The sequence below is a fragment of the Botryllus schlosseri genome, chromosome 16 (genome assembly GCF_051294905.1).
Source record: "Botryllus schlosseri isolate E-star chromosome 16, Bs_hap1, whole genome shotgun sequence".
Taxonomy (NCBI): Eukaryota; Metazoa; Chordata; class Ascidiacea; order Stolidobranchia; family Styelidae; genus Botryllus; species Botryllus schlosseri.
This window is the reverse complement of record NC_137251.1, coordinates 16,893,793-16,911,723: the sequence shown is the minus strand read 5'-3', so window position 1 is coordinate 16,911,723 and position 17,931 is coordinate 16,893,793. Positions and strand designations below refer to the sequence as shown.

The 17,931-nt window shown below is 37.7% G+C and overlaps 4 protein-coding genes across 4 annotated transcripts in view; 2 read left to right on the top strand and 2 right to left on the bottom strand.

Moving 5' to 3' along the window:
- Positions 1-17,931, top strand: part of LOC145459226 (superkiller complex protein 2-like) — a 49,349-nt gene that overhangs the window by 4,914 nt on the left and 26,504 nt on the right. The gene's annotated exons all lie outside the window — the stretch shown is intronic.
- LOC145459241 (neuroserpin-like) lies at positions 260-12,475 on the bottom strand. The gene is made up of 7 exons (XM_080337889.1): positions 12,094-12,475; positions 11,924-12,040; positions 11,033-11,215; positions 6,965-7,269; positions 4,499-4,641; positions 4,151-4,277; positions 260-608 (listed from the first exon to the last, which is right to left on the bottom strand). Exons 1-7 carry the CDS (start codon positions 12,453-12,455, stop codon positions 460-462), a joined length of 1,386 nt encoding a protein of 461 aa, XP_080194015.1. The 5' UTR covers positions 12,456-12,475; the 3' UTR covers positions 260-459.
- LOC145459247 (uncharacterized) overlaps positions 7,669-17,931 on the top strand; it is a 116,134-nt gene continuing 105,871 nt past the window's right edge. Inside the window, exon 1 of the mRNA XM_080337894.1 lies at positions 7,669-7,688. The gene's annotated coding sequence lies outside the window, so the exon portion shown is untranslated. The remainder of the gene's footprint in view (positions 7,689-17,931) is intronic.
- LOC145459240 (ipis-1-like) lies at positions 14,357-17,851 on the bottom strand. The gene is made up of 7 exons (XM_080337888.1): positions 17,487-17,851; positions 17,254-17,373; positions 16,867-17,049; positions 16,294-16,598; positions 15,898-16,040; positions 15,645-15,768; positions 14,357-15,239 (listed from the first exon to the last, which is right to left on the bottom strand). Exons 1-7 carry the CDS (start codon positions 17,849-17,851, stop codon positions 15,088-15,090), a joined length of 1,392 nt encoding a protein of 463 aa, XP_080194014.1. The 3' UTR covers positions 14,357-15,087.

The following is a 17,931-nucleotide window of genomic DNA, read 5'->3' as shown; positions in this document are numbered from 1 at the left end:
CGGGCTCGATTTCACAAGACTTTCAAAATAATTAAATGTAGAAATAATTAAAAAATCAGTTTTGCATACACGTCTTGTTTTGATTCTTTCTCAATTAAGAGGCAGGTCAGCCTTTTATAGCTCGACAAAATCCAATATATTACACAAGTGGTGTCAAACAGGGAAACTGGTCTTCTGTCTTGGTTGCTCATAGTATGAACATTATTTTTGGCAAAGCCCTGGAAATTGTAAGCTTATTTGACGCATCACATCAACGATGTACACGTAATTGTTAATTTATTCGCATTCTCGAAACCAATGGGACATATGATTCATAACGATATTTCAAATCATATTAGGTAGTCAATAACCGACTGAAATTTTTCTGTGGTCATTTCTCCTCCAAGACATTTTAACACAATTCAAGATATAGTACAAACGTTACCAAGTACAGTCTTCCCCTACTCAAGTCCAAAAGACTCAAGGAGTGGGGTTGAGCATCTTTCCAACAAAAAGTAAATCACCACTCTCCTCAAATACACCAAATGTGAACGGTCGATTGATGAACAAATTCTTTGACAGAGATCTTGCAGACATAACAACCGCTGATGCCGCTGCAGCTTCGGTTCCTTTGGACAAAATAATGGTTTATTTGAGTGTGAGAGGAAACTGATACACAGAAGGCCTACAGCAAATTCATATAGTGCTGGTTCGTAACATAATCTATCACCGCAGCCCTTCCACTTAATTTCAAATTTCATGTGGCTATTCAAACTAACACCCTCTCAATCCACCACTCTCTGTGCCCTAAAATTGGTGCTGGAGAAAATCGAGGGCCTGAGTGGTTCGGTTCTGAATTGAGTATTCGAGTATCTCTTATTATGATGTCACAGCCGTATGAAGGACGTAAAAAGTTCAAATGGGTGCTTTTTATGCGACCACAAAGAATATTAGTATTGCTGTAGGGAAGAATTTATATAAGACCTGTTCTATATCACATTAAAGATTATTTGGTGTTTGTCTGTCAAATCATAGATCTCTCAGTTCCGCTAGCGCACAAAGCTTTGTACTACATCAGTGGTTCTCAACCGATGATCCGCGAAACCACCAAGTTTGCAAAATGATTGATAGCCTAATTTGTATTTTTTCAATTAGAGAAATCACGAAGCGGTTTCGCTTCATAGCCGCTAAAACTCCAGGACTCACATAAACATAATGGCTGTCTGAGATGAACTCATTTTAATCACCAAATTGCCAATGGCCTACAGATACAAATATATGTTTTGCATGGTTTGCAAAAATCCATTTCTCCTTAGATATACATAACCGCTATTCTGGAATAACTGCAAGATGAGCTGCTAGATAGAAATGACTAGGCTGGTCGTTATATCGTTGCCATAAATGTTGCGATCATACTCAAAGGTGTCCTCGGAAGCGTTATGCGTTATTATTACATTCGTCACCACCTATCTTTGTGGAAATTAATGGATTTTCGGCACTCGTTCGTATCAAATCAACGGCCCGGATTTTCAAGACACGGCCGCGCATTTCCAGAAATGCACTCTTATTTCGATTTGAAATAATAAAAGTCTACCCGATTTCGACATAAATAGTATTGTGTTATTTTCCAAAAAGGTCATCTGTTGCTGTTTATCACTAGCCTAGAGTTATTATTTGCGCAAGTGAGATGACGGTTGCAAGATAATAGAGCTAAATTTGAACTAAAACTTGGGAGGGTCGCAGGGGTCCGTGACGGGCCGAAAGGGTTCTGCGAAGACAAAAAGGTTGAGAAACACTGTACTACATGCTTCGTATGCTGCGATACAGCCCATTGAGGTTTGCAGCCTTCCACAGAGGAAAATGGTATCGAAACTATAACTCTTATTGACAAATTACCACTTACTGGCAAGAACCGTATAATTTCAGTACACTTAAAATTTTATCTTGCTACTTGACTCAAATGTTAGTATTAATACTCGCTTCGAATCATTGTGCCCAACCCTGCTTAACCGGTTGTCATTGTCAGGTTTTTCCGAAAAATTTTGCTTCACTTTTGAAAACTGTAAAACACGACCTCGATGGGATGCGAAACCAACAAGTAATATATCGTTGGATTCCGAATTTCAACACCTAACCAACTACGCCACGAAGCTAGACGAGAGCAGGGCAACCGAGCGTGTATATAATCAAAAATATGAGTTAACCTTGCTGGTAAAAATGGACAAGTTTTGGTTACTTCCTTTTAGAGTCCATAACGTAAGCCTAGTGCGAATAAGTACGAGCTATTCACTGCAACAGAGATGACTTCTTTCAACGAAGCCATGAGTGACCGGTTTTGCTCAACTAATTCGACCGATAGGGCCTACTATCAAAACATCGTAGAGCGTTTCACCATGAACACGCAGTCAACCCTCTGACAGTGAGAATGATTGCTACGGAATGACTCGATTACGTTATCTATTAATGTTTTGTCTACTTGAGTTCGAACCATCAAAGACATTATCACTACCGATTAGGTTAAAGCTTTTCGACCTTATCATCAGCACCATGTGCTAGATGCGGAATGATTGTTCTTGAATTTATTTTATAATTCTGTGTTTCTCCTCACAGCACACATGTTAATTACAACATCCATGTTAGATTGTCATTCTTTCTATAAACTTGTTCAGATTCTACATAATCAGACTTGTATAATCTATTGAATTTTCCAAATTCGCATCTAGAACTAAAACTAGAACTATGCACTTTTCAAAACTCACTACCAGAATTAGAACTACTGACCTTTAGAAAAATCCGCAACTACAACTAAAACACAACTACGGTAAGTAGGTTCAAATCCGAAGCAACTAATTTTTATTTTATTGCAATCTGATCAACTTCCCAAATGAACTGAACATGAAATGCGACCCCCAAAATCCGCCCCTGGCTACGCCACTGTTAGTAGTGATGACTCTCAGCAAGAAATGGCTGCAAGATCATCACACAGCAGAACACCGGTATCGCGATTCACACGTTTTCTAGTTGTTCGGAAACTACATTATTTTCAAATGCTCGAATAGAACTAGCACTACTTAAAAAACCAGTAGGCTTAGTTAGTTGACCATCAACTAACTAGATATATAGTTTTTACAAGTCTATTATCAGGCCGTCAGCCTCTCAATTGCATTGCCGAATAAGGTGGACAATGGACATTAATTGAATAGATATACCGCCTAAACCTCTATACAGTCCCCGTTAATTAGGAACTGTTGGCCAAAGCGGGAAACCCTCGAAAGATCTAAAACAGTGGTTCTCTTCTCAACTGGGGGTCCGCGGACCCCTAGCGGTCCACGAAGCATTTTCAGGGGGTCCGTGAAGCCTCTAAATTTACAAAATAGTTGATAACCAAATTTGTATTTTTATAAATTAGGAAAATCACGAGTCAGTTTCGCTTCATTACTATTAAAACTCCAGAACATACATCAACAGAATGGCCGTCTGAGATGAAATATCCTACTATATATATATATATATATATATATATTGCTGTCTAGAGATATTTTGTTGGAGATTGTGGAAAAAATATAAAGTTGGATTAGTAAGGTCAATCACGGTGACTTCGAAATGTTTAAAAAAATCCATTTTCTCCTGTCATACTTAACCATCTTTACATAATAACTTCAAGATGAACTGCTAGATAGAAATGACCAGGCTAGACGCTGTATGTTCATTCATTCGTTTGGTGCCATATTTGTTGCGATCATGCCCAAATGTGACGTCGGAGGCGTTACGCTTTAATATTACATTCTCCACCACCTATCCTTATCGAAATGGATTTTCGGCACTCGTTCATATCATATCGAAGGCGCGGATTTTCAAGACACGACCACGTATTTAATTAAATGCTGTTGCAAAATTCACTTTAAAATAATAAAAGTCAACCCAATTTTTAATAAAAGTCATTTTGTTGCTGTTTATCACTAGCCTGCGGATATCATTTGCAGAAGAGAGATGATGATTGCGCGATAATTGAGCTCAATTTGAACTAAAACTTCGGGGGTCCGCGACGGTCCAAAGGGGGTCCGCGAAGACAAAAAGGTTGAGAACCACTGATCTAAACCTTAGCATAATTTAGCGAAATCAGCATTTCAACTTTATTGGGGTTTGTTTGACACTGATTGCAACCACTTACCTTCTTCATTTACTGTTATCCTTGCCTTGTGAACGAAATCAGAAACATAAAGGAATGTCTTCGAAACTCCACTCAAGTCTGCATTTATCGGATCGAAGATCTCGTTCACTCCCATTCCTTTCAACACCTAATGAAATTATATAGATGGGGTGAGAATATTGATGCCCGTAACTAGGTAGGCCATTTGCCGGTACAATTGATGGTAAAATATCAAGTGTGTTTAGACAAGAATTTCATATATAGGGTAATCTACATGATATAATGGAGTACATAGCAATAGACCATTTCCATATTTTCTGGACTACGGTATGAGTTTTACACTTCGTAAGTCTATTCCTATTTGCTTACTTTCTTCATGTCCAGACTTTGTTCCGTTGTGAATTTTGGAATGAAGAGGGCAACACTTTTAGGTTTCCATCTTTGGGTGATGCTCATTCGTAGAAATCTAAATTCTCTCTTTATATTTGGCTTTCTTTGGAAGTTTTTCATAGCTGTAAGGGTTGACTTATTTAATCAATGTAATAAAAATTAGAGGGCCCACACATATATATGGCACATGAAGCAGGAGTAGATCTCTTTCATATTTTCAACATTAGTTCAGAGATTGTGTAGTGTAATTGACACGACTTTGTAGCAGGGTTGTAAACTTGTAATGACTTGACTCGAGTTGCGATTTTTTGGTGACTCGACTTAACTCGGGTCATTTTCTCAAAATAAGGAAAATGACTCGACTTAAGTCAATTTGTGTATTGACTCGACCTGTATCCAAGAGTTAGTGCGCATGACTTGGACCAAGTCATATGACTCAAGACTCCGACCGCCAAGACCGACATGTCATTGTAATTTCTAGTAGTACTGGTACTGCCGTTCTGATACTTATAAATACGACCAGAAACTGTTAAAAGTGAGGAAAATTACTATATTATGAATGCGAAACATTCGATGTCATCAAGCAAAGTTGTAAAAAGTGGGTTTAACAAGACAGTCAAAACTATAAATGTGAGATTGACATGTGACTCGGAACCTTGTGAATTGGTTACAACCCTGCTTTTTAGTCAATAAGTCACATATTTAGAAGCATGAGCAGGATTAAATCGGGGCTGGGTCTGTTTTAGAGATAAATTCGATCAAGGATATGAAATTTTGCACTTACCCCACATTGCTGTACGTCCACTCACATTATTTATGTAGACTATACAGCAGGGTTAGTCAGCTATTCTTTGCAAAGGTCCAGTTACAAAAGTTTTAAAATTTCTCAGGTCTGTTATAACTTTTATGAAATGATGTAGTCATACAAATGTAATGCTCTACAACAGTGGTTCCCAACCTTTTTGGATGTCGGAGCCACATTTCAAACTTCTGAGTACGTATGGAGCCGCAAGAAAACACTTGAGTAGGCTACTTATAACAAAAATTTAAAGGTAGCTAGCCTACCTCTGGATCTCACCATCCAGCTAATTCAAAAGCATGCACATAGACTTCTATAGATTCTACATCGGTTATTTTAGCATTGATAGACACAGACGGGCGAGTGCTATACATCGAAATAAACTGAAAATGCATATCATTACTCCAACATACTATTATGTCGTTATGTGATAGCTCTTCATACATTCCAGCACTTGATGCACAAGTTTGCGGGGGATTATACGCTAATTGCAATTTATACTTGACTATGAGCCATTAATTGGATGTTAGTAAAATTGTGTTGAAATTTACTCTTCACAGAGATGATATATAAAGATCTTTGGCCAGCAGAACTCAAGATATATCCTTATCTGACGGGTACTCATCCATGTGTTTGACGCTAGTCAGCAAGAATTCTCTTACCCGGTTTACAGAAGCTGCCTTGGACGGGTTTAGACATAACTAATATCCCTCCTTTAAGCATTCATATACAGAAATTGACGATATCTATTCATAGAAACAAACAACTATCGTCTATTATATTTTTAGGGCTATCAGAGCCGCAAGAGGGCTACCTTGGGGCCGCTTTACGCTAATTGCAATTTATACTTGACTATGAGCCATTAATTGGATGTTAGTAAAATTGTGTCGAAATTTACTCTTCACAGAGATGATATATAAAGATCTTTGGCCAGCAGAACTCAAGATATATCCTTATCTGACGGGTACTCATCCATGTGTTTGACGCTAGTCAGCAAGAATTCTCTTACCCGGTTTACAGAAGCTGCCATGGACGGGTTTAGACATAACTAATATCCCTCCTTTAAGCATTCATATACAGAAATTGACTATATCTATTCATAGAAACAAACAACTATCGTCTATTTTATTTTTAGGGCTATCAGAGCCGCAAGAGGACTACCTTGGGGCCGCGGTAAAGCGGTATTAGCAAAATATATAAGCAAAATGAATTTATTGTTCTGTTAGTTACAGTTAGTGGAGGAGTAGGCATTTTTTATTTCTTGCTAGACTTTAAATCTCGGTACTAAATTGGTGTGATCGAGTTGAATGCAGGGATGAAGGTTTTCACTGGTCATGACCGATGCGGAATCTGAGACATTATGCCTCTCTAATCAAGGCAGTTTGATATTGCTAGTCTTGAGCTGAACAGATAGGATGAAACACTGGACTTTGTTTTTGCAAATCAACGATAATGGATTTGTGATAACTAAGTAGTAAGTATATTTTGAAACACATAAGGTCCGGATTCAGCACTGAAAAGGTCCGCATTTGAACCGCGACTCACCAGTTGAGAAGCCCCACTATAGAGCATGATCTGTTGGTAATACTTTAACATTGTCCCCCCATGTACCTCCCATGTATTTGGATTTGTGCTGATATACTGACCTTTGTCATTCTTGGGCATCATGATGAAGAAATATGTCTTCTTGTCTTTATACGGCACAGCAACATATATCACATCATTCTTTTCCAAAATTCGGTAAGTGCCCTTTCGGTATATGTATGGCACTTTTATCTTTCCTGATGGTGCATGGAAGGTTTCCGACTTGAGCTCTAGAAACTTTGACTCCCATGGTGCTTTGAAGTATAGCACATTCACCAGCACCATTTTTGTCAAGGCTGTGATCATTCCTTCCGGTATCAGGTCTTTAATGAGCTTGTTTGTGTTGCTCTCCACCCAATTGTTTATCCTATGGTACAAAAAGTTCTGCTGAGGCTTATATCTTGCACAAGACACAAATAGTATTGCTCCTGGTAAATTTCAAAGCCAGAAGATAACAAGTTTACATGGACTAGTTTTCTGTAGTATGACTGGCTTATCATAAAATTTTGTTGTTCAAAAAAAATATTGTTTTTAACTCTACTGGCTATTTGATGAATTGTTAGGTTGGTTAAAAACGCTGCACACCAAATTTGGCTCAATTTCAACCTGTAGATTCGCACCCATTTTAGTTGAAATTTTAAATTTAATAAAAACCCACCGTAAATACTATTATGCCAAATCCTAAATATAATACATAAATATCTTTGATTCCGCTAGTTGGATTTGAGCCAAATTTGCTATGCACTGTTTTTGAGTATTTGAAAGGGAGTATTTGGTTGTATTACGGTAAGCATCTCTTATGAAGTAGTTGGAGATGCGAAACCCTTGCAGTACAACCCTCAATTCCTCAATCACTGTCTCATGAACCGAGGACGAGTATGGCCGACGGTCTTCATTGTCTGACCCGGGGATCTGCGATGCTCTTCGAGCACCAGTTATCCCAGGCACAAGCGTGGCGGTGGAGGGATCAGTGGCCGCAAACGCCCCCTCTCACAGCTATGCTTGTGCCAGCCGTTTTACCTTAACCAGATGAAAAAAGGTAGAAACGAAGAAGCAAACCGAGATGGGTGCTTTATGTCCTATGACACAAAGGACCCTATTAAAGGTGCTTGTGACGCCGTGCTGTGGTGTAAAACCACAGTACTGTAACAGCGTTACAGGGGGAGGTTTACTGCGGTTCCTCCAGACCCCTAAAAAAAAGATGATATGCACTGTTTTTCAAGACTACTTATCAATTTCATGGCATAGACCCGGGGTCGCCAATCAAAACGGGTCGCGGGCCACTTTTCAAGATTCGCAGAGGCATGACTTCCGCATGACTTCAATATCGATATAAAAATAGGCAACGCAGTTTATTAACCACGTTTTGATAACTCCACGTCAGCACAATGCTGTTATCTCGAACATGAGCGACGGGCACAGTTACCACAAAAGAAATGATATCTTATTTAAGAAATACAAATAGGTTACAACAAAAAATATGATCATCACTTTCATTCTATTTTGAACTATGAGCTGCGCAGGATACCTGACAACGCTTCTCAGCAACTAAAGCAGGGGTGGCCAACCTTTCCGCTATTCACGGCCGCATTCCGATTACTGAGTAGCCTACAGCCGCATTCCAGTATATAGTCGTAATGAACTAACTGGAGGTCAAATACCCACGTTGAACTGTCCATGTCCATTGCCCATTGCCAATTGATCTCCGAACTAAAGTCATATCGGCTTACTATGCGCACTGCAATCGTGAGTGCCGGTAGTCATTTTATAAACAGCCCATGTGATCAGATTCACCGGTGGGGTTGATGCAGGGTGTCCAATTGTTATTAGTCCCCTTTGTTGCATGCTGTTATTTCTTGACCTCGCATCGGGATTGTCGGTATAGTGGAAAGATAATGGACGAAGGCCTACCAGACACAAATTTCCTTCGTGATGAGGAGAACACGATTACAAATTGGTATTTCTTTATGGGGCGCATTATTTTCCTCTGATGTTTGCATCTGTACTGTAGGGCTCAGATTACAAAGGACACTACTATATTAAAATCGAATATCAACTCGCATTGAACCGCGCCTGGCGCGCACAAAATTTCAATAATAATTCAAACCTCTCATTAATTAGGGATCACTTCGTAAATTCAATTTGCATATTGATGGCCGCCAACACATCCTAATCTAATTAAGTGTCGACGGTCCAATAATTTCCTTCTACTGCTGCAGATTGGCCACCCCTGGACTAACGAATCGATATTGGGGTTAACTAGACACAGTACTTGCTGGATAACTATCTCCCCATAAAGCTTGGTCTTTTGGGGAGCTCGAAGTCGTTTTCTAAGCGTCTTTGTCTTTGCAGTGAGAGAATCGGGCACAGGAGAATAGCTTACTTTGAACAACATCAAAAATATGTTTAAAGTGAAAAAGATTTCAGTATCTCAGAATGCTTTACTAAGCGTTCTTCCGAAATTTCAAATTAGGTCGCGGGCCGCAAAATATGACATCGCGGGCCGCGTGTTGGTGACCCTTGGCATAGACAGTAAAATTTGTAAATAAATTCATAATTTCCAACTCTAATTAGCTAATAGCTTCACTTCTACGGGGTGAAATTGAGCCAAATTTGGTTTGCAGCGTTTTTTAGCCTAACGATTTCAACTAAAAGCCAGTAAAATTTGAAGAACAAAGTTTTTGAACAATTCTAATGTATAATACTAGTCGAGTATCTGAGTATTATCCATTATGACATCATAAGAGTATGTGGATGATGTGGAAAGTTAAACTAAGCCGCTTTTATGGGACCACTAAGAATATATATATATAATGCTACTTCTAGCCCACATAAAGATAATTTTGTACTTTTTCGACCATGCCTACTTTATTTGACTTTGTGACAATGTTGTGGGTTGATCACAGCACCGTAGTAATGTTGTTTCCTCTAACGTGTGTACCTTTGTAATACATGTTTTGAATGCTGTTATACTACCAATTGAAGTTTCAAGACTTCCGTTGGTAGTATTTGAATTGAAGTTTCAAGACGTTGAGAGACCAAAACTATAATTCTCGTTCATGATATGGGGCCATGGTAATATACCGTAATTTTCCGAATATAGTGCGCCCCCATGTATAATACGCACCCTTAAAATGATGTGTATATTCTGGGAAAAAGCCTGTACCCATGTATAGTACGCACCCTGCATTCGCAGTGCATGAATAGCTGTGTTTTAGTACGCGATGTTGTTCTGTTTTGTGATGTCACTGTCGAACAATCATGACATAATGATCGCTAATCATAATACAATTAACGGCATTGTCTCTAAACGAGAGTAGATAGTAGCCAAAGCCTGTGAGGTCGGCGACGCGATAGTTCAGGCTAGCGAGCGACACACTACATTTTGCGCACGAGGCCTATTACAATTACAGATGCAACTGCTCAGGATCTCAGGCCAACGGTTATGTCGGGCGCGCCAGTCCTGTTGGAGATCCGACTGATTACGCAAGCGATTATATCTTGCGCACATGGCCTCTTGTGTATGCGATTGTTAAGGCCTGTCGTTAACGCGATGAATCAACAAGGATTGTCCCGCACGCTTGTAGCAATCAGCGACCTGATTTCGCTCGCGTACAAACTGCAAACCAACTCAGCAAGATATCGCGTGCTTTGCAGACGACTCTCGTTAATTAGAAACACGATTTTTGTTAATTGGCTACACGTCTCTCTATTTGGCGCCGCGTTACACTCTATAATACGAATTACGGGGCCCAATGGCTAGAGCTGATGCGCGATTTAAACAAACATGAAGAAAGGTGTGATTTCAAGTTTTTGATCGAGGGATTTTTTTGTCAAGGCTTGCTGTACCCATGTATAATACGCACCCCCCTATTTTAAGGCAAAAAATCGGTAAAATTTTGCGCATTATACATGGAAAATTACGGTACATGTTACAATTCATTAACGAAGCCTTTTATCATGGCCTCCTTAGAACTCGCCAAGGCCCCCTTTGAGGGCCGAGATCCACGGTTGAGAAATCCCTGATATAGGCGAAACAAGCATTATATTCGGGTTGTAATTCACAGACTATCCAATCTTGCCGTGCCAAAGAAAAATATTCTGTTAACAATAATCTTAACATCGATTACCTGCTTGTTGCATTCTTGGATTTCGCGAAGTCCAATCTTTCGATTCCATTGTTATAGTAAAGTTGCAATGTATCAACATAATTTTGATTGACTAAAAATCCTTTTTGAATGAAGCTTCTTGCTGCCATTATTGCTATCACGTCCGTTTTTTCTTTATCCGAAAACTTATCATCTGTGACGAATCTGTGGTACGAGTGAATAATTTCACGGCAAACGGGTAATCTCAGGCGTGTCTCAGACAGTGACTTGTCAGATTGAATAACCTCACAGTGTATCAAACTATAAAATAAACAATACAAATCCGAAATAACCAATACCAGGCGAAGTGATTTGACCTACATTCTATTGTCACAACTAAAATTGGTAAACAATATTATCGATTTGAAGAGTTTCTTGGAGGTGCAGAACTTCTATATACAATTGAATAAAATATTCATATTGAAATAATCCCTAATATTTTTGGCTGACACACATCGGGGCTAGTCGTCAGCAACTAGTGATGCCATTGTTGATATACAATGTTCTTTTCGATTCTCTACCAGTAGCCGACGATTACCCCTGACGAGTGTAAGCCGAAAATATTCTGGTTTATTTTAATATGAATAAATTATTCAATTGAATATTAACGATACTAACGAGATTCCTGTACTTATGCCATAAAAAGTCGAAAAAGTCAGAAAAATTCTGTATGAATATAATATTAAAGTTGGAAATTGGTTAAACCTCTCTTCAGCATGGCGCCTATTTACGCTTACAATCATTTCTCAAAATTGAATCATTGTCAAGATTGAGAACTACTCAATTCATTTTTCTTCTGGCAAATTTTGAAGGCGCAAAAACATCACCCACTCAATACTCTAGCATTCATATATTTATTGGAACGGTACTTACTTGAAGAGTGCATTCATTAAATCTGCTGAGAAATTTGGCATTTTCAGTGCCTCTTTAATCTCGATCGAGGATTGCTTTCTTGCACCTGCATTAACCGCTCCCAACGCATGTGAAATACTGTAATGCATATCAAGATTAGAAATCAGTTGAATCGAAGGAATTTATCGTACCTGTATGGAGAGAAGAATATATTTTCGTCTTTTTTTGCCATTTCTAATACCCTGTGATAAAGATCTCCACTGAACAGCCGTTGATTTTGATGAAATTTCCCTATATCCGGTCTTGTGATCACGATTGGCTCCGGTGCTGTTGGTTTGATAGCGAGTATACTTGAAGGTGGATTTGTTGAAGTCGTCAATTTCAAGGGTGGTGCTGTAGATGTAGGATTGCTTGTATCTCCTTCATTTCCTGTAGATTCAACTTGAACTACGTCCTGTTCTTGACTTGATTCAGTGTCATCTCCCATATGAACCTCTCCGCAATGTATTCGATGGATTGCGAACAGGAACACTATTCCTAATTTGAATAGCATTTTGCTATAATAAACATATTACATGTTGGATGATATATTCATGCTGAAATTAACCCGAATATTTTTGACTGACACTCGTCGGGTAATCGTCAGCAATTTGTAGAGAATTGAAAAGAACATTGTATATCAACAATCGTATCACCATATATGACGTCACGGGCATGAAATTTTGAATAATCTAGGCAAAGAGATTGCTTAAGCTCAATGTACTATTTTATACGATTGTTGATATGCCATGTTATCTCCGATTCTCTACTAGTTGCTGACAATTAACCCTTACAAGTGTCAGTCGAAAATATACCGGTATATTTCAATATGAATATATTATTCAATTGCATCTTGAAGTTCTGTACCTGCAAAAAGCTCTTCAAATATCACATTATTATTCTCTAACACTAAATTTAAGTCATGTATGCCAGGGATCCTCTAGTACTTTTTAGTGTGACACCAAAATAATTACTCCGAATTCTCACGACCCAAACGTTTTGAGTTAACAGTATGACTACGTATTTTCATGCACAAAATATTGCAAAGCTCGGCATATGAAGTATATATTAAATAAAAGTAGGAACAATTCAGCACTCTGCTACTACGGCTAGAGTTTAGACCAAGGGGACAGCATCCAGCTATTTTACTTTATATACTTTATTGTATTTCTTTTTACGAATCAGCGCAATGATGAGTCCCTATGTAATTATGCTATAACCATTGGAGGTTAAAAAAACAGACAGCTTCGTTGTTATAGAAATGTGAATCATATATTTACGAAAAATAACTTCACCCCCAGGACCATTTGGTCACGAGCCGACCATGTGTTGACACATGTATAGCTGGTAATAGATTAGCAAATATCATGTTCAATAGGAAATCGATTATTGAGGTCAACTTGTCAGTGACTGCATGCTTGCATATGCCTTGATTATAGTCAGTTACATCTGGCACATAAATCAATGTGAATTGCGATATTGATGACCAGTTTTGTTGTGGAAAGCCACCACGTATTTTATTGTCAATGTCACCCAGACAAGGTAATATAACATTCAACATGCATGGTGTGTATCTCCGTTTCATCAATCACGCTATTACATAATGAATTGGAATCAATGACTCCAAGAACAAAATTTTCTATGTTTTTGCTCCGTGTTCATCAATTTGGATTCCTAACATTCCTGATGCATTCAGCTTAAACAAAACACTCTCCACCAAAATTCACCTTTAAAGTCGAAATAGATAGATTTAGTGAAAAATAAATTCCTTCTCAAAACTATAAGCTTGGTGACTGTTGATTTAGAAAAGACCGTGACTGTTGCGAATTCTATATTGATTTGATTCTGATATTTTTGAGACTGTAAATATTATAGCTCTGCGTCCTCCCCTTTGCATTGCACCGCACACAGATACTAGCAATTCGATTTTGGCGGGCACTTGGATTATTTTGGTGAAGTAAACTACACACCTGCACTGGTAAATTTTACTGCACCGATTGGTGATGCAATCAATAACTATATTTTTAAATGCATTTTTATCATAAAGAAAGATTATAATTAACACCATATTAATAGAATGGAAAGATTTGTTATATTGAGAGCATGGAACTGGATGGGTGAAGAAAGCTAATTGAGTTGATCTGTAGTTCACAGATTATTTTCTCACTTAGCTCTCTGACTTATGTCCTCTACGTATAGGTATTGTGTCATGCATACTGTTTATTAGATAAACCAATAACAGTTGAGGGTCCAATCATACACCAGTTAGAGGTAATCTTACTTATGATGACTTTCTATGTGCTCTTTCCTTATGATAAATACCATCCGTGCTATTTACCTCTTTTCATGAAATTTTCATAATTTCATGCGCTACTTGCACCAAACTGTATGAAATCATGCTTTTTACAATTTAGACACCATGCAAGTTTTTTTATTATACATTGCGAAAATTCATGCATCAATTGATAAATTTCATGTCGCTCCATTATAAAGTTACACATAGAAAAATGTCTTATATTAAAAGAAAATACTGCAAGCTTCAGTTTTACCATATAGAAATTTTGCACGAAAGTCAACACAGTAGGTCAAAGTAGCCATAATTTTACGGGAATATCTGCATCAAATCTTACAATCATTCAAATGTGAGCTGATGTACCAAATCGTAAACTAAAAAACATGAAATAATTAGTGTTATCAAATCAATGTAGCGTATCGATGTTTTGCTAGTATCATATGTTATGCACCAACAATTATTCAAGCTTTCAACATTGCTATTACAGTTATCAGCAATGCGCATTGAACAATTTACGGTAAGATTGCATAAAAGAGTCTACTCTTGATTCTCTCAATAATACCAAATTGATTTTAAAATTACATTAAATAGGCTAAACCCAACTGATGCATGCATCAGAATAAATTGTCAATTTTTATAGCTAGGGTATATATCTTATTGCAACAAAATAAGTACACAGTGCCTCAGAAAACCTAGAATATTTCTATATAGTAAATTGCACTATTACAAATGCTTTTCCAAACTGGTAACTGTCCGGCAGCATGTACCAAGTAGAATATTGAGGCTAAATGTATCCAAGATTGACTTCCATTGAGTACGGTACAAAGTTAGCAAGGCTTCATCATGTATTCTTTCATTTCCCTGACGGGTTAACGATTTTTCCCATAAACAATATATCTCCTTCAGTTTCAACGATTCCAAAAATGAATGGGCGGTTGACAAAAACTTCGTCCACGAGTGATCTTCGAGCCATGACAGCGGCACTCGCTGCAGCTGCTTCAGTGCCTGTTATAAAAAAGTACTATAGAATATAAAGAAATTTTAGCCCTATCTGCCAGATCACGAGACTATGAATGTTACAATTGTTATTTATTGTATATTGATAACACCATTGTCAGGTAGAGCTGATAAATGTCATCTTGGATTTGTGATTTTATTTGAGGACTCACACAGTGACTAAACACGCAGTAGATAAGCTATATAAATGTCTCTTTTCGTAATTTTACCGGCTCATTTCACTCCTACAGTTGAGTGGATTGCAAGTTAGAGATTTTGGGTAGACTAAATTCTAGTGGATAATATTGTAAACGACCGCTGCTCATAACAACACAACAAACGTACTCACAATTTACCGAAAATTGAATTCAATTTTGTATGTCAACCCAAGAGCGACAAAATGTGCCAACTCACCTCTTTCATCTACACTTAATTTTGCCTTGTGAACAAAGTCGGAGACAAATAATCCTTCCGATATTCCAGTCAGATTGGCCAATGATTCAGTGAAGATATCATTCACACCCATTGTCTTCAATATCTAAAAAAATGAATACATGATCGATTACATGATTGAATTACATGGTTTTTGTGCTATCTCTAAGTTAAATCATCTCCCGCCCTCTCTCACACACGGATTGTGACTGAATTTATGCTATGTCCTTTGTACCTTATCTGCCTTTATGCTTTGATCTACCGAAAACTTTGGCAGGAATAGTTTTATATACCGACGGCCCCATCCAGTTGATATTCTATGGGGTAGTCCTTCGAAGAATTCTTCAATGATTTCTTCGCTTTCAAATAATTTCATGTCTGAAATGATATTCAAGTCATCACTCTTCAAGAAACTCTATCTCTTCACAATGCGAAACAGATTTTTCATTTCTTATACCTGAATTCATACCCCAGTCTATGGAAATTACTTACCAAGCATTAAAGCAAAGTATAAATGTACTAAAGTCAAAGCTAGGGTGCTGAAATTCCATGTGTCGAATTGTCACAATGTGAATAAGTAATAATCTTCAATGCATTTAATTAAAGTATCTTTCCATAAAAATTTGCTCACGTTCTGCTGTATGCGGTAGAATGATGACAAAAAAAGTTTTGTCGTCTTTGTAAGGAACTGCAATTTGTACATAGTGATCATTTTCATCATGGTGACACTCGATCACTGCATCCATGAATGGCACTGTAACTTTTCCAGATGGTGTTGCAAAGTCACGGGGAGTATCTTCATCAAATTTAGTTGCCCAAGGTGCCTTGAAGTACAAAGCGTTGACAAGTACCACCTGGGTAAAGGGTGTGATTATTCCTGGCGCTATCAAGTCTTTGATGAGTTCCTGTGTTTCCTCTTCAACCCATTGGTTAATTCTGAAGATAAAGACTCAATTAATTTTTAGTCCGACCTGAGATTATACTGTACCAGATTTTTTCTGACCATTTTAATTTGGTTATTGCGATAGTTGCATTGAAATTGTGTCAGATAATGTTGGTATTTTGCTTCCCAGTGCTATTTCCCGCCAGTTAAATTCGGCATTTTTTTTTAAAAGACTTACTCTATACCCAGAACTGAATTCTTTCGTATCGTTCAATTTCTCTATTCTTGGTATCAAAGTTAGTAAATGATGATTATTCTCACCGTTTTGTTACATTTTTTGAGTCGTCAAAATCCACAGACACCACATCAGAATGGTATTTGTCCTGAATGTTGTCTATGAAATCTGGCTGCACGACCAATGAGCTTTGTATGTAGCTTCTCGCAACCATAATTTTCATGATTTCCAAATCCAACGAGCCGTTGAACTTTTTGAAAGTAATATTCCTTGAAGAAAAACAAAAATTAGAGGCATTAATCTCTTTTCTCATCAAACTATTTATGGATAAAACAACTGCTTTACACACACAGCACACCGTCACCAGTTGTTACCATGGAAAATGAAATCAATTAATTTTAAAATCATACCAATCATTAATATTATGGTTTACTGTATTAATATTTTGACTCAAATTAATCGACATATCATACTTGAATATTGCATCGATATAACTGTCTTTGGTATCTGCTTCTAGTTGAAAGCTCTTTTTGATTTGTGTTGAAGAGTTCCCTCTAGCACCTGTGTTCACCATTCCCAAGGCATGAGAAATGCTGTTAAATGATGAGCTTAGATTATTATCGTGCAGTGGTATTTAAAGAATTTCAAATTTTCCAACGTTGTTCTATTTTTCATAACCACTCATTTCAATTTATAATATTCTTACCTAATTGGTGAATAGACAATATTTTGATTTTCGTCTGTCACTCTTCGCAGTTGATTGTAAAAGTTGGCTGCAAATCTGCGCAATTTTCCCCGAAAGTCATCAACATCGTCCATTGTTATTTCTTCCAAATGTGTTTCTTTTCCGGTACTTCTCGTATCAGCGGTTTCCCCAGTCGTTGAAGTTGCATTTTCGATTGTGTAGATCTCATCACTATCTCCATTGGTTGTGAAGTTGCTGTCTAGTACGTAAATTTCGGTATCTTGGGTTCTACTGTTCAGAAACTCAGAAGCAGTCAAGGTGTATATCCGATTTCCCCGACAATATCCCATAACAAGGGCTACTAATATTAAAAAATACTTTGCCATTGTGTCTGCTGTCTTGCCAAATCCGATATCGATATTTGTCAATGTTTAGAAAAACCGATATGTAATAATATGTGAATCTA

Excerpts from the sequence above, each read along its gene's own strand:
- LOC145459241 (XM_080337889.1), bottom strand. The coding sequence starts at position 12,455 with ATGCTATTCAAATTAGGAATAGTGTTCCTGTTCGCAATCCATCGAATA. Across the intron at positions 4,642-6,964 it reads GATGCCCAAGAATGACAAAG|CTATGAAAAACTTCCAAAGA; the intron begins GTCAGTATATCA and ends CAACCCTTACAG. Across the intron at positions 4,278-4,498 it reads AAAGTCTGGACATGAAGAAA|GTGTTGAAAGGAATGGGAGT; the intron begins GTAAGCAAATAG and ends TAATTTCATTAG.
- LOC145459240 (XM_080337888.1), bottom strand. The coding sequence starts at position 17,851 with ATGGCAAAGTATTTTTTAATATTAGTAGCCCTTGTTATGGGATATTGT. Across the intron at positions 16,599-16,866 it reads TCAAAAAATGTAACAAAACG|AATTAACCAATGGGTTGAAG; the intron begins GTGAGAATAATC and ends CTTTATCTTCAG. Across the intron at positions 15,240-15,644 it reads ATTAAGTGTAGATGAAAGAG|GCACTGAAGCAGCTGCAGCG; the intron begins GTGAGTTGGCAC and ends TTTTTATAACAG.